The 14,871-nt window shown below is 49.1% G+C and overlaps 1 protein-coding gene across 10 annotated transcripts in view; it reads right to left on the bottom strand.

The window, feature by feature from the left end:
- NRXN3 (neurexin 3) overlaps positions 1–14,871 on the bottom strand; it is a 1,706,389-nt gene that overhangs the window by 1,628,658 nt on the left and 62,860 nt on the right. For 7 of the 10 annotated variants that reach the window (XR_004348667.1, XR_004348670.1, XR_004348668.1 and 4 more), the window contains exon 2: positions 9,736–11,130. Coding sequence is in view for 6 of the 10 variants with exons in the window: in XM_032624307.1 (XP_032480198.1) it covers positions 9,736–10,444 (709 nt within the window). In the remaining 4 variants the exon portion in view is untranslated. Of the gene's footprint in view, positions 1–9,735; positions 11,131–14,871 lie in introns of those variants that run through there. The other 3 variants (XM_032624306.1, XM_032624301.1, XM_032624302.1) reach the window with 1 other exon arrangement.

The raw sequence follows: 14,871 nt of genomic DNA, 5'->3' as shown, positions 1-14,871 counted from the left end.
CTCTCCCGCCGCGGAGCACAGGCTTCGGACGCACAGGCTCAGCGGCCATGGCTCACGGGCCTAGCCGTTCCGCGGATCTTCCCAGACCGGGTCCCCTGCATCGGCAGGCGGACTCTCAACCACTGCGCCACCAGGGAAGCCCTATCCCATGATTCTTAACATGCACCTTGGTTTTCAGTGCATTACACAAGCAAAGCCATGGCTAGAAAGTGATATAAATGTCTTACTGTCCTCTACATGGGTCACAGGATCTGTGCTTCATCCGTCACAGAGGATTTCTCCCACAGCATCAGAGTCCCCCCGCATTTCAGTGTGTCTCCTTAAAAGAAGGACTCACAGCACATTGCCTCAGCCTAAACTCCAGCCTTGTCTTTCCTGACCTAGATCAAACAAATATGCTAGGGAATGATCATTAGTCTTTCAGAATCCGAAGGGTGAGAGGCTTAACACCCTCAGGCCCACTCTTCCTCATTCCCTCAGCCCTCCAAGGCTAACCATGTGAGACAGGACCCCTTCTGGAGAGGAAAGAAGGCAGAGAGAATGAGGAGGAAGGAAGAGACCGTGAGTGTTTGGCGAGCCCTTTCTCACTGTTTGAATCACAGAGAAGTGATTTCAGCCTTGCTCATCCCTCCTTGCAATGGGGTACTTGTTTTTATTTGAAAGCAACTATTGAGTATACAAGCTGTACACTCTCTCGCTGCACTTTTTCTATTCCAGTCATACCTGGAGGAGAGGTTACAGAATTGCCTAGAACGCCCTGCCTGCCAGAGTGGAGACACCAGCCCTAACACTGCCAACAGCCATGGGACTATCAAGATCCTGGCCCCCAAAGACTTCGCACCAGAAAACAGGACCACTTCAGGAGAACCAAATCCACAGGCGAGAGCCCAAAATGTCAGAAAAGGGTTGGATGCATAGAGTCTCACGGAGAAACTTGAAGGAAAAGCTCCCCAGAGCCCTCTTCTTAGGTGCAAAGGTACCGAAATTAAATAAGAGCCTTGGTAAAACCGAAAGGATCTTAAATGCATTTCACAGCTTAAACCAGGAGTTCCTGTTGCCTACAGCTTGTGTCCCCGCCTTTCTTTCATCCCCACCTTCTTTGGGACCTTGCACACCCTTCCAGAGAACTGCATTTCCTCCTTGAAAAGCTGAGAGCTTTCACAATTCTTAGGCCCACATGCAAAGTAAGTTTTATCACAGAGTGGAGCTGGGTAGTTTGGCTGGATGACTATGAGATCAATTTGTTTGAAAAGCTACTGGTACTGGTTCCTGGATATTAAAAAAAAAAAAATTTTTTTTAACTTTGTAAAATACATTATGTAGGAATATTGTGGACAGCAGTGGACGTTTGAGAGCAGATATAGATGACACATTTAAAGGGGCCCCATATTGCTTTCATTTTATTTTCAATTAATTAATTAATTATTTAATTATTTTTGGCTGTGTTAGGTCTTTGTTGCTGCGCGGGCTTTCTCTAGTTGAGGCGAGCGGGGGCTACTCTTTGTTGCGGTGCGCAGGCTTCTCATTGCGGTGGCTTCTCTTGTTGTGGAGCACGGGCTCTAGGTGCGCGGGCTCAGTAGCTGTGGCACACGGGCTTAGCTGCTCTGTGGCATGTGGGATCTTCCCAGACTAGGGCTCGAACCCGTGTCCCCTGCATTGGCAGGCGGACTCTTAACCACTGCGCCACCAGGGAAGCCCCCATACTGCTTTTAAATAGGTCACCCAAAGACATCAGTTTTTGGAGAACAACAGCTGTAATGACAACCCACTGGCACTGTCAGTTCCCACATAGATCACGGAGACAGGCCTGTAGAGCCACGCTTTGTCCCTCTCCTCTGTCATCCACAGCCTGTCATCTGTAACACAGCCCCACAGTGAGCCACGGCAAACCAAGCATCCCAACTTCAGGAGGGACCAGGATGCTCCCTCTGTTTAAACACCAACTGATTCCTCTAAATCTACAGCAAACGCTTCTAAACACACCCTCGTTACCCACTGTATACCCTAGATGTCCCCCGCTCCCACCACAGCTCCCCAAACAACATTCCTACATGCCTTCATCCTCCCACACTCCCTCGACATGGCTCTTCCTGCCCTGTTGGTTATGAAGTGAAGGGAAGTGCGTCTGTGATGAAGGGTCATCGGTCACTGGGGAATCACTCATACATCCAGAGCAACATTGCTGTCTCTGGGCAGCAACAAGCCTTCTTAACAGAGGCAGATCCACAGAGGTGGGGACCAGAAGCTTATGATACTGGGCATTCCTTAAGAAAAAAATCACCAATACAGTATTAGGCATTGGGCCTTGAAGGGACCCATGCAAGTGAAGATACATGTAAGGTTTAGTTTTGTGGCATATCCACCTCTGTAATAATCTCCCTCCCACACACACAAAAGAGAAGAGAAGAATAAACAGAGAGAAAGGGAGTTTGGTTTTGTTATCTGGGAAGAGAGTCAGCAGGAGAGCAAGAAGTGTGAACGGTTAATCCAGGAGCTCCACCTTTTACCACCAACCCTGGGTGGGCTGCTGGACACTTCCTGGTACCTGGGAAACTAAAGGTAAGTCTGAAGAGGTCGTGCTGTCCAGCGATGCTCCAGTGTAGGGAAGCCGTGCTCCAACTCCCTCGGGACCCACAGGTCCATTCTTAGGCACTTCATTTCAAACCAGGGTCTTGAGGGTGGGAGTTGAATAGTCATTCATTCATTCTCTCTCATTCTCTCACATCCTCTCTTTCCCTCTCCTGGGACTGACCAAGCTGACAACCTCCTGCACCAGGAGTCTGACATTTTGCTTATCATCAGCAACCAGGGAGGCAATGACTGCTCCATTTCACGATGGAGACACAGGCCATCTATGTTCATGAAGGGAGCCTAGAAGCAGAAATAAAATGCTGTGTTGAGGATCTGGGCTCTCAGGTCCCAGAGCCACCTGCCAAATAGGCAGCATCCAAGCTTGCCCTCATGCTGTCTACCCACAAGTCCAACGGCACCTTGAGTCTGGGGCTCCTCACTTATTCAGTGGGATGGTAAGGCCTGTCCTACCTACCTCATCGGGACGCTGTGGGGACCAGAACGTCCCATTTGCAGGCAAAGAGTTCTGAATACAGTCCAAAGGGCACAACCATTGGCAGCGACCCCATGCTCTTAGGCAGGGGCAAAATGGTGATGGGACTGGATTCTGTACTTTCCTGAAATTCCCCTCCTTTTCTCTCTGCCACTTCTCAAACTGGGATGAAGGAAAATGGCAGAGGTGGGGGTAGCTCAACGGGTTTCTATGAAACCAAATCGACACATAATTCGTTCTCACACCCACCAGGCGGCTAACAGCCCAGAGTCAGGACTCATTCTCTCCCAGAGACTATACTGATAATTTTATATGTCTGATCTCATTTCATGCTCTCAACAACTCCCTAACGTATGACTTCTTGTTATCCCTGCTTTGCTGCAAGGCAGGATAGCACAGTGGTTAAGAGTGTGGACTCTAAAGCCAGACTGTTTAGATACAAACTCCAGCCCTGCCTCTTCTGAGCTGTGTGACCTTGGGGGAATTACTTACCCTTTGTCCCTCAGCTTCCTTATCTACAAAATTAGAATAATAACAGCGTGTCAAGAGTGGTTCTGAGTGTTACAAGGGCTAACACAGAGCAGTCACGGAGTGAGGGCCCCGTGACTGTTAGCTGCTATTATTATTATCATTACCGTTGTTGTTATTATTACTGATAAGGATGCCGAAGCTTCCAAAACCTTCTCCAAAGACAGACAACGTGTAAGTGGACAAGCCTAGATTTAAGTCCAGATCTCTTTCACTCCAGAAGCCATGTTCTTAACCACCAAACCTTGTTCAAGTTTTAAATTTCTCTGCTCCTCAGTTTCCTCATCTGTAAAATAGGGCTAGTTAATGATATCAACTGCATAGAAGCGCTGTGAGGATTAGATGAGACAATGCACCTAGGATGTCAGGCACATGGTGGTACTCAGTAATAGCAATAATAACATCATTATTATTTTTGTCTAAGAAGGGTACCTGACCTTCAGAGCCCTGCCCCAAAGCCTCTCTCACTCCAGTTCCACCTCTGGGGCCTCACTGTTCTGGACTCACAGCAGAGCCAGTGACTCCAGGGCAATAGGAGTCATCATCGGGGAGGGCACGTTAGTTCCATCCCCCAAGCACAGCCCACACCCCACCTCTTCTGCCCTGTGATGGAGGGAGAATACCTAGCTGAGGGCAGCTGCTCCAGGAACTGGAAACCTCTCCCGGACAGCCTGCAAAGAGAGATAGGGGACTCGATGATTAGCCCCCCAGCGCTGGGCCTGTGGTGTCTCATTACCAAATGCAAATGCAAGTTCACTGCTACTGGAAGGGTTCTGGCAGAATGCCTGCCCGACCCTCAACGCGGCTGAATACGGACCAAAGCATTACACAAGGCCCACCTACTTTGCAGCCAGCAGCTGGTGCGCAGGCTATGCGAAGGGAGAAGGCTGCTGTCACCCCACTGAAGGGGGGACTAGGAAGAAGGATCTTATTTCTTTAAAGGAGGCAGAGATGCTATTGTGGAGGGGGAGGGGGGGGCAGTAAAAAAATTGCTCTTCCCTCGCAGTTAAAAGAGGGATAATTGGAGCAAGTGGCAGGCGGCATACAGCATACCCAGGAAATCTCACTGGGTAATCAGAAAGAGAGGAGGAGAAAGGAGCAATCAGGCCCCTATTCAGGCTCGTTTAGCGACAGCCCCCGCTGGCTGGCTGGCTGGCTGGCTGGCTGGCTGGCTGGGCCGGTGCAGAGCTGGGCTGGTCCTAAAGCCCGAATACCAGGTGGGAAATCAAGTCTCAGAAGCAGCAGTCCTCCCTGCTTCTGTCTCTGCACACCAGGGGGAAGGATTCTGAAAGGAGCTAGCCTTTACTCCTGATTACTTACTACTGCCTGCCCCCTCCTAGGCCATTCAGGGTTGACTTAAATTAGGAACAAAGCCACGTTCGTATTCCGGCAGGAGGTGCAAGGGGGAGGCGTTGGGAAATGACTGTATTTTTTACGCAAGTGCCCCAAACAGGAGGATCCAGCTGGGGCAATCATCCGTACCTCAACTATAGCATCAATGTCTTTGGCTCTTGGTAAACCCTCCGGGGTAAGCACCTTCTCTTGGAACACCTTTCTGTCCTAGTTCTGGCTTTGAGAAATGGGGGAAGACAGGCAAGATTCTCAGTAAAAAGAAAACGAATTGAAATTCACTTTCAGGAAGGCATACCAAGGCTATGAAGTCGTGTGTTGAGCCATCAGTCAAACCAACCTGAGTAGGATGTCAGCTTCAGACAGCAGGAGGGATGGGGGATGGGAGGCTAGTGGGTACCACACAACCGTGTGCTTGTAATAAGACTGGCCGCTATCACCCACACCCACAACTGTACTTCACTGTAGGATCCCAACACCTGAAAACTTAACAGCTGAAACTCAAAGCAAGCAGCTTTTTGTTCTGGGCACCTGCCCAAGCCAGCAGGAAAAGATAGCAGACAATGAACCAACTTTTTTTTTTTTTTGCCAGCTGAAGAGGACCTCATGTCTCTTCACTGAATTAACCTAAAAACATGGACGTACAAATGATACGTGACATAGGTAGACCCGTGTATTAAGATGTGAGAGTTGAGATCAACCTGGGAAAGCTTCCCCATCCTTCCTTGGCTCCACCCCACCTGCAACAGGCTGACTTCATGCTAAGTGAACTCTTTAGAGAATCTGGTACTGAAATGTATACACCTTGGCAGTGAATCAATTCTTCATGGCTGTAAGACTGTTGAGAAATTGCACATTCATAACTAAGGATGTTTTAAAAATAAACAATCAAGCTTAAACTCATTTCAAGGTAATGACAAACTCCCAATGACCCATGAGGGGGCTGCTCTCTGGAGGGCACTAGGGATACCTCTTTATTGCCCAGGGAGCTTCAGGGATGCCCAAAACAGGACAGACTGGACTAAACAGAAAAAGCCAGGTGAATATGATCCACCGCAGCTGGACTATATTCCAAACCAGATATGCATAATTTTAAAGTCGTTTAAAAAGATTAAAAGTCAACTCGAACAAATCTGAAGTTGAGAACCCAAACGTTTTATTTATAAACATCACACCTAGAAGTAAAAATCTGGGACCCCCTTCTCCCTTCATCATGTGCCAGAATGTTCAATGTGACCATTAGTTGGTTTGGGAGTCTTGGAATGAAGTTTTCCCAAGTAGGCTGTGTGGAGTTCAGTCTGCAGCCACAGCTAACAGCCTTTCGCCCCAGGAAACAGAAGATACTGTGTCCATAGCTCTTCCCCCTAAACCCAACTCTCCCACAGCAACTATCTCCGGTGTCTTGTGGGTCTTACCGAGGAAAGATACCCAACGAGGGATCAAAATAGCCCTAAGCAAATAGAAGAGATGGGCCCATCTGTGCGTTCTTCCTGGGGTGCAGCGTGGAGACATTCTGGAGCCACTGAGGCATGGAAAGCCAGACGGGCCGAGCAAACATCAATACTGCCAGCATGCTAGAAGCTAATGGACCGCAGAGAGCGCCTCCAACAGGCCCCGACCACATCCATCTGAAGCTGCAGGAGCCTTCCCAGCCCTTCCTGCTCTTGAACTACTAAAGCGTGAAGCCCTCACACAATCAAAGGGCACGGCCCATCCTGCAAAGTGGGGCGATCAGATGCCTGGTACACAGGACCCGCTGCTGGCACTAAGTCCCCTGGTTTCAGTTCTGTGACATTTGCAATTTAAAATGGGGGAGAGAAGAGGGAATAGATGCATCCTCACTACCCACTTTACACTATCTTTAGGAAAACAGGAAGGCATTTATTTAGGCTATTGATCTTGTTTTATGCAGATCTGCTTGACCCTTAGCAGCTGTGATTTTTTTCCCTTCATATTTTACAGGTGAGTTTTCCCTGCTTACTCTAAAAATTAACTGTGTGTGGAGAGAACGGGTATTTTCTAAAAGCCTGAAATTTATTTTTGTGATTGATTAGACATAATGACAATTACCAGGATCAACAGGCTTCAAGTCACCAACAATAAATTCTGGTATCTGCCCCAGCATCCATCCTCACCTCAAACTTTGCACTGCTCCAAACCAACCAAGTGTTAGTTACTACAGAGTTTATTTACTGTATTACGTATCAAGAGAATAATGAAATATGGCTGCGTGTCTGCCTTCTACAGACAGAGGTGTCAGTCCATAGCCACGAGATGATCTGAACCCTACAGAAAGAACTATTATTAAAATATACATATTGTATTTAGCTATTAAAAAATTGACTGCCTATCATCTGCTCTGAAGAGATTCCTCTGGAGACCTCAAACACACACACACACACACACACACACACACACACACACACACACACCCCCGAACCAAAGGGAAAAAAAAAGAAAAAGAGAGAGAGAGAAGAAATTGTATACATATACAGCATAGAGACTCTTCCTGCAGAAAAGTGCTGATCCAAACCTGCCCAGAGGAAATGAGTTCTTTTTAAACACAAAAAATGCAATCAGGGATAATCAGCAAGTTAACAACACACTTGCAAACACCCTGGTCCCTAGAAAGGAAGAATGCCGGCTTCCAAGGCAAATTCTGAGAACAGAACAGATCCTTTGGGTGAAGGAGAAAACAAGTGATCATGTCAGCATCTTCAGGCAGAACTTTCTCCAAAGCCAAGAAGCTTTGGAACTGCAGTCAGCTCCAGGAGGGACCTGCTTGTGATAAGTGCTTCAGTAACCACAGTCGCAAAGTGCCTCTACCCCTCTTCCCCAACCCTTCTTCCAGCGGGTTCAGTGGGGAAAAACAGAAGCCAAAAAAGGATAAGATGCATGTCTCGCATCTCCCTCTCCTGCAGCCCACCCACAGGAAGGGAGGTATGATGTCCAGCCCAAAAAAGGAAAGAAGCACTCAAGGTAGCCCATACTTGACCTACAAGGAGGCTCCCAACAAGATCCCCAAAGTGTCCTAGTAACCAGAATGTATCACCTGTGAAATAAACTTTGTTTTGATTTTTAAAAAAAATTTGTAATACCTACTAGTTGCTAAAATTCATATCAACCACAACCTGCTTTAGGGATTGGGAAGTCCTGGGAAAGTTTGAGGAACACCTACAGACACTGTTTTTAATTACAAATCCCAAAGCAGTGGGGCATCACCTGAATGAAGAGATCATGGGAGTCAGCACTAAGACACTCACCTGGCCACACCTACCTGACTTCCCTTGACCTGTTGGTTCCCAACTTTAGCTGCACAATGGAATCACCTGGGGAGCTTTAAAAATACACAAATGCTTGAACCCCGCCCCCTAGAGATTCTGATTGAATTGGTCTGGGGTGTGGCCTGAGAGTCTTTTTTTTTTTTTTTTTTTTTCAGTGTGCAGGCCTCTCACTGTTGCGGCCTCTCCCGTTGCAGAGCACAGGCTCTGGACGCGCAGGCTCAGCGGCCATGGCTCACGGGCCCAGCCGCTCCGCAGCATGTGGGATCTTCCCGGATCGGGGGCACGAACCTGTGTCCCCTGCATCGGCAGGCGGACTCTCAACAACTGTGCCACCAGGGAAGCCCCTGAGAGTCTTTTAATTCCCCCAGGTGATCCTAACGGGCTACCAAGGCTGAGAGCCACATTCCACCACCTCCATGAAGAGACCAGCATGGGACGGTGACACAAACATCTCTAAACAAACAGAGGGCTTAACTCTAAAAGGATAGGAGGCGATGTAACTTCCTTACGTCTTCCTCATCCCAACCTCCCAACACACACACCCATATGGTCACTTTGTCACTTCAACAGGTACTGAAATCTAGGCCTTCAGTGAGTCCAGGAATCTGGAATCTAAGTATTTGTCAAAGTAAAGTCTAGACCGCTTTTCTCCTAATCCCAAATAGTCAGAATTTGGTGAAAAGGGTGAGGGCAGCCTAAGTCCCTGGGCATAAATCCCTCCTTCCCTCCCCCTGGGAAGTTGTAGTTGAACTTGGGAGGTTCTCCAAGGCCAGGCTGAGTATTGCCACCTCCCCTGGGGGCTCGGCTGGACAGTGCTCCTGTCTGTGCCTTCTCGCACCAGGAGAGGAGAGGACAGGAAAGAGGAAGCACACGTGGAAAATCCTAGTGCTGGAACAAGGAGGCGAGAAGTCCCATCCCCAGATGCCCTGTCCACCTGGTAGACACCTTCCATAAGATTGCAGGAGGAGGGGCACAGCTGAAGGGCTGGATTTACAGCAGGGCCAAGTGTGGACCTGGAGTCCATCTCCCGCATTTTTCTCTGCACAGGCATTCCTTATGTTAGGGATGATAAAGAAGTGATGGGGAGTTTCCCATCTATCCCCAAGGGCCCAATTCTCTAGGGATCAGGAGGGACGGAGATAACCACTTTGCCCATTTCTGTCTGACTTCTCACCTTGGGCTCATCCTGCTAAGCCACACTGCGGTGGAAGGAACTCAGCTGGGACACACATCCTGTAGTCTACTCTATCTAGCTTTTTGAGTACAGCCAAATATTTGCGTAAGGAGCCCATGGTTGAGTAGTCAGGATTCTCTGTTGCTGAGTTCTGATGGATTTCCATTGAGAGCAAGCAAAGGATTTCTACCACCTCCTCAGGGAAAGGGACGCAGTAATCTGACATGCAGCTAAAGATGCACTTCAGTGATAGAGCTGGTTTCCGTCAGGGGTCTTGGTCCTTACCCAACCCAAGTGGGCCTCTAGCGATAGAGGAATAGGGAAGAGGGCCTTACCTTCTGAGCAGAGCTTGCCACCATAGCCGGTGGTAGAACAGTCACAGGTGGGGTGGCCATCCAGGAGAAAGCAGATCCCACCATTTTCACAGGGACGCTCACCACAGGGTCCCTCGGCATCCAACTGGACACCCTGGCTCCCCAGAAGCTGAGGCTCTGAGTTGCCATACTTGAGATCCAGGATTAATCCCTTGAAGCTGGCCATGGCCTGTACTCCATCGAGGGTCAGGGCAGAAGGTCGTATGTCTGCGGGGACTCCGCCGAGGAACAAGTCACTGACCACATCCATGTAGGGCCGCTGGGGCTGCAGCTCCCCAGACTGGCCCTCACCATCAAGCACCAGCACAGTGCGCAGGCGGTCACGGCTCACCATGAGGAAGTGCCAACTGCTGTCGTTCACCTGTTTGTGGGACAGCACGGCGGTCTCGGCACAGTCCATGCTGAAGCGGAGCTGCACGTGGCCATCCACCAGGGAGAGGCAGAGGAAGTCACAAACACCGCCGTCATCCAGGTAGAGGAGCAGCCCCGTGGAAACATTGGTCTTGAACTGGAAGCTCAGGTCACTGCGCGTGCTGGCATCCCAGCGGAGGTAGCGTGCCCACTGGTTAGGGAGGCCCATGAACTCAAGGCCCAGGCAGAGCCCCAGCAGGGACCCCAGCAGGACGCTCACCTTCAGGGTGAAGAAAACCGAGTGCATGGTGAAGCTCATCGTGGCTGCCGGGATCAAGCCCCGGAGGGGCAGACAGGCAGGGGACGGCCCTCGGGGGAAAATCCCCCTTTGCAGTAGAAGGGAGGGAGGAAGAGGAGATAGGTGGGGGACAGAGAACACACAAGGAGAAGGAGGCACACGCACAAAGATCAAGAGGGGGAGGAAGGAGGAAAGTGAACAAGACAGCCGCAGATGTGCACACGAGCAAGAAACTCAATAAACAGGGGCAAGACAGGGCAGCAGTAGAGGAGGACAGCCAGGCTGAGAAAGTGAGGGTGCAAGCGTCTTTCTCCAAGAAAAGATCTCAGCTATCCATGCGGATCCGGAGGCCTTGACTCAAGGAGGAGAAAGTGCACGGCGGGTGGAAGCCTTCAACAATGCCGTCCTCCCGGTGGACCCCCAAACACCCCAGCCAGGGAGGCCAGGGAGAGGGCTGGGGTCAGGGGGGCCGTGATGGAGGAGGAGCGAGCAGTGAGGTGAGTCAGGTGAAAGGTAGAAACAGGACAAGGAACAGTCCTGAAGGTCTGCCTCCTAGCAGCAGGGGGCTGCGGGGAAGGGAGCAGCTGGAAGCTGAGTGTTCAGGCAGAGCAGGGCCGGGGGCAGAGTGGAAGCAGGCTCAGACTTCATGGTGCAGGCCAGAGGCAGTCCTGCCCATGACCTGCCTCCCAGGACTCCAGAGAAAAGACCTGCAGGATGAAGGGGAGGGTGGGGGAGAAGGAAACAAAGATTAGGGCCACGTGTCAGGAAAAGACTGCATCCCATTGCACGAATATTGATGGAGTGCTGACTGCAAGCCAGCCTATTCTAATGATTCCCACAGTGCTTGGTGCTTCAAACAGAAGGGAGGGCCCGGGGTCTTCCAGAGCCACATCAGGACCCCAAGCTCAGTTCCTAATGATGCACTCAGTTTTTCCGTGGGCAAAAATAGTATAAAACCCCCAAAGCCATATCAGTACACCTTTACAATATTCATATCACAGGGTCACTTAGACAAAATTTATTTTTAACATAAGTGCTAACATTTTATACACTCAAATACACACATACAATTTAAACTCGTTTACCTATTAAAAGACATGAACATGAAAATGACATTTTTTTTTTTTTTAGATTTTTCTTTTTCAGTTTGACAATCCAGTGTTTGGTGTAGGCACCCTAAGACAGACCCTCACCTTTCAATTTTTGAGAGAAATATTTATAGGAATCAGTGAAAATAAATCAGAAGGTGAGTAATGAGCAAAAAACACTCATCTCTTAACTAAATGTTGGGGGAAAGGTCTTATTGAAAAACATACGTGCTTTGAGCCTTAAAAAAAAAGAGGCTGAGTGAATCCTAGTTCTTGTATGTGGAACTTTGAGAAAATGTCTTAATCTATTTGAGTTTCTATTTTCTCATTTATAAAGTAGAGACAATAAAAGACTTTTTCCAAGGTTGGAGAGAAGATTCAATGAGATCATGTATTGGAAGATTCTAGCATGAGGCTACATACATAGTAGATGAACAATAAACACTACCTTCTTTCCTTCCTTATTTCTAGGTAGGAAGGGACGAGAAGAAGTGTCTGTACGTGTGAGTGTGCACATGTCTGTGAAGTGGGGATAGCATATTAAGACACATTTTTTAAATTAAAAAAACTGCAGAATGGACAACAAATGAACAGTTAAGGAATGTCACAGACCTAGCGCATATTATGCGTGTTTTATACTGATTGGAAATGCACCAGCACCCAGTCAAGGGGGTGATCTGGTCACATAGCGGAGTGGAGACTTCTGTGTTCACATGAAAGCAATGAGTGCAATTTCCAAGAGCTATGCAAGTTGCTGCCTATTAATAGGCATGTTTGATAATTCACCATGGTCTCTGTCAGACCACTGTCCACTATTTTTATAATGACCACATGAGCAAAGCTAGTTATTACCCCTGCTTTGAAGAGGCAAACACTGTTCCTTAAGCAGGAACAAACACCTATTTCCCCTGAATAAGCAAGCCCAACCAAAAAGAGGCTGATTAAATCCATCATGAGGAAAGCCTCTGTTGTATAAAAGGTCTTGTCCATGCAGTGTTTCCCAAAGTGTGGCATGGGCACCTCCAGGGGTGCAAGGGATGCTTTACTAGAACATGGGCACAGCAGTGTGGAGGTGCCAACTCATGCGGAACGTGAGAACCAACTATTAAAATTTCAGAAATTTTTGAGCTGGTTGATGACACTTTGGTAGCATGAAATCAACTATGCTAGGAATATTTACACCGCAGAAATAGGCAAACATCACAAATCAGAGTCTGAGAAGATGAGATTTAAGGAAAGTCTTCAGAGAGGGTGAGAGAATTAGCCACATAAATATCTGGGAAGAATGTTCCAGAAGTAATAGTCAGTGCAAAGGCCTTAAGCCTGGAGCAGGCTGGTATGTTTGAAGAACAGCAAGGAGGCTGGTGCTATTGGAGTGGAGTGAGTGGAAGACATGAAGCCAGAGGTGAGGTGGGTATCAGGCAGCTAGAGAATGAGTGATGACCTAGTCTCTAAGAACGTGATCGTTGTACGAGGTGAGTTATGCCAACCAAGGCAAAAGGCAACATCCCAGGGGAGAGAGGAGATGCTTGTCCCCAAAGACAGCTTCTTCTGGTCCTAACATCTGCCATGTCTACATATTTTTTTCATCAAATTTTTGAAAAGGGGCCACTTTCAGGGAATGTGCTCAGAGGACAGCAGCTCCCCTGCCCCCTCCCCCTATCATGCATCTGATTTAGAAGAGTGGGGAGCAAGGCAGGCATGAGCACGAAGCCTCTCCAAAGGAGTTTCCCAAGCCAGGAAATATATGAGCTGGGAATGTAAAAATCATGTGGTATGTGATGGAGCCCACGGCATGTGAGCCCCAGAGGCCCGGGCAAGTGTTTTCTCAGTGACGCCACCCTGGCTGCTGTACCGCCCTCTCCACTCCCTGTCCTGCCCGTTTAGACCAAGGAGTGCAGCTCAAGCAAGGCCCAGGATCAGATGGCTAAAGCCAGTGGGACCCTCAGTGGGAGGCAAGGACATTCAGATGGAGGGCTCAGTGATATGGATGAGCAGGGAGATGGGAATCCCTCTAAGTGGATAGATAGCTCCAGAAGCTTTCAGACTGGTCTAGATGGCAGCTCACCTCCGGGCCCCTGCAAGTCTCTTATGTGTCTGCAGAAATTAAATGACTTGCTCAATTCAATCTAACTACTTATTGAGCTCCGATCTTTTCCAGCCACTCCTGGATCTAAGCAGAGTAAGACATGGTTCTCGCCTTCAGGGGCATCACAAAGTAGCGGGGGAAAGTGTACTTTAGAGACATAAAGCAGAGCGATAAAGAGTCCAGGCACTGGAAGCTCCGTGGGACGCAACCTGGGGGCACGGGCTGCTTCACCATGGTGCTGCCACAGGGCCTTGGCATGGAGTGGGAGCTCAGGAAACATGCACAGGGAGAATGAACAGTAAAAACAGAAGCTGAAGAGCATTGCTGAGGATCATCTGACTTCTGTCCCACGCGGTGGCCTCCACACCACCCCGCTTTGTACAATGACGGCAATCCTGCGCCTCCACACTTCCCTGGATGCCCACCTCAGATGACTCCTCAGGACAAAGCAGCACATGTCTAGTGATCTGAGGTAACCCACGAGTTAAGAACTAAGCTGCCCAGGACCACTTGCTGTGAGGAGGATCATGGGAATTTACCCAGCCTGCTTAGGGGCGACCACTCTATCCCACCTGCTGAGCCTCCTCCATCAGATTGGCAGTCCTCCCCTCCAGCCCGGACCAGCACTGGAGATACTGACGTTCCCCTGCCTGCATCTTGGGGAGTCAAAAAGGCTAACCGAGGAAAACCAAGCTTTCTCTCCCACAGGCGCCAGGTAGAATCTGATTCCAGGACTGGTAACATCAGAATTGGGTTAATCTACACTTGACACCCTATGGTCTGCCCACATTCTCTCCTAAAGCCCTTCCATTTCTTTCTTGAACTGTGGACATTTCCGTGGCCTCTAGAAAATTGCCACAGTGGCCCAGCCAAAAGCTAGAGATGACCTTACATTTAATATCACAGGCCTCGAGCCAGCTGCCCCAGGCATTTACCCTTTGGCCTTCTCTAACCCTCTGGCAGGGCTGTGCCGAGGCTCAAGAATGGGAAAAATGGGAGCCAGGGAGTGCTCTCTAACCGGATAGGGCAACTGCTACCCTCATCCTGAGCCACAGAGGACGCAGGGAGCCGCACATGCAGGTGGTTTGCTCCAGTGCCCACGTGGAGGGCCCAGACTGGTGCAGAAGCTCAAAATGCTTGTCTGCTGTGTGAGAATCCAGCAGGACAGGGAAAGTGAGTGACATTATCTAATTGCCAGCTAATTTACATAATTATTAAATGGCATACTCCTTATGGGGGGTTCACATCTTTGCAAACGTCTCACGATCCAG

This window comes from Phocoena sinus, chromosome 2, assembly GCF_008692025.1.
Source record: "Phocoena sinus isolate mPhoSin1 chromosome 2, mPhoSin1.pri, whole genome shotgun sequence".
Lineage (NCBI taxonomy): Eukaryota > Metazoa > Chordata > Mammalia > Artiodactyla > Phocoenidae > Phocoena > Phocoena sinus.
The sequence above is the reverse complement of the archived record's forward strand: the minus strand, read 5'-3'. Positions and strand labels throughout refer to the sequence as shown.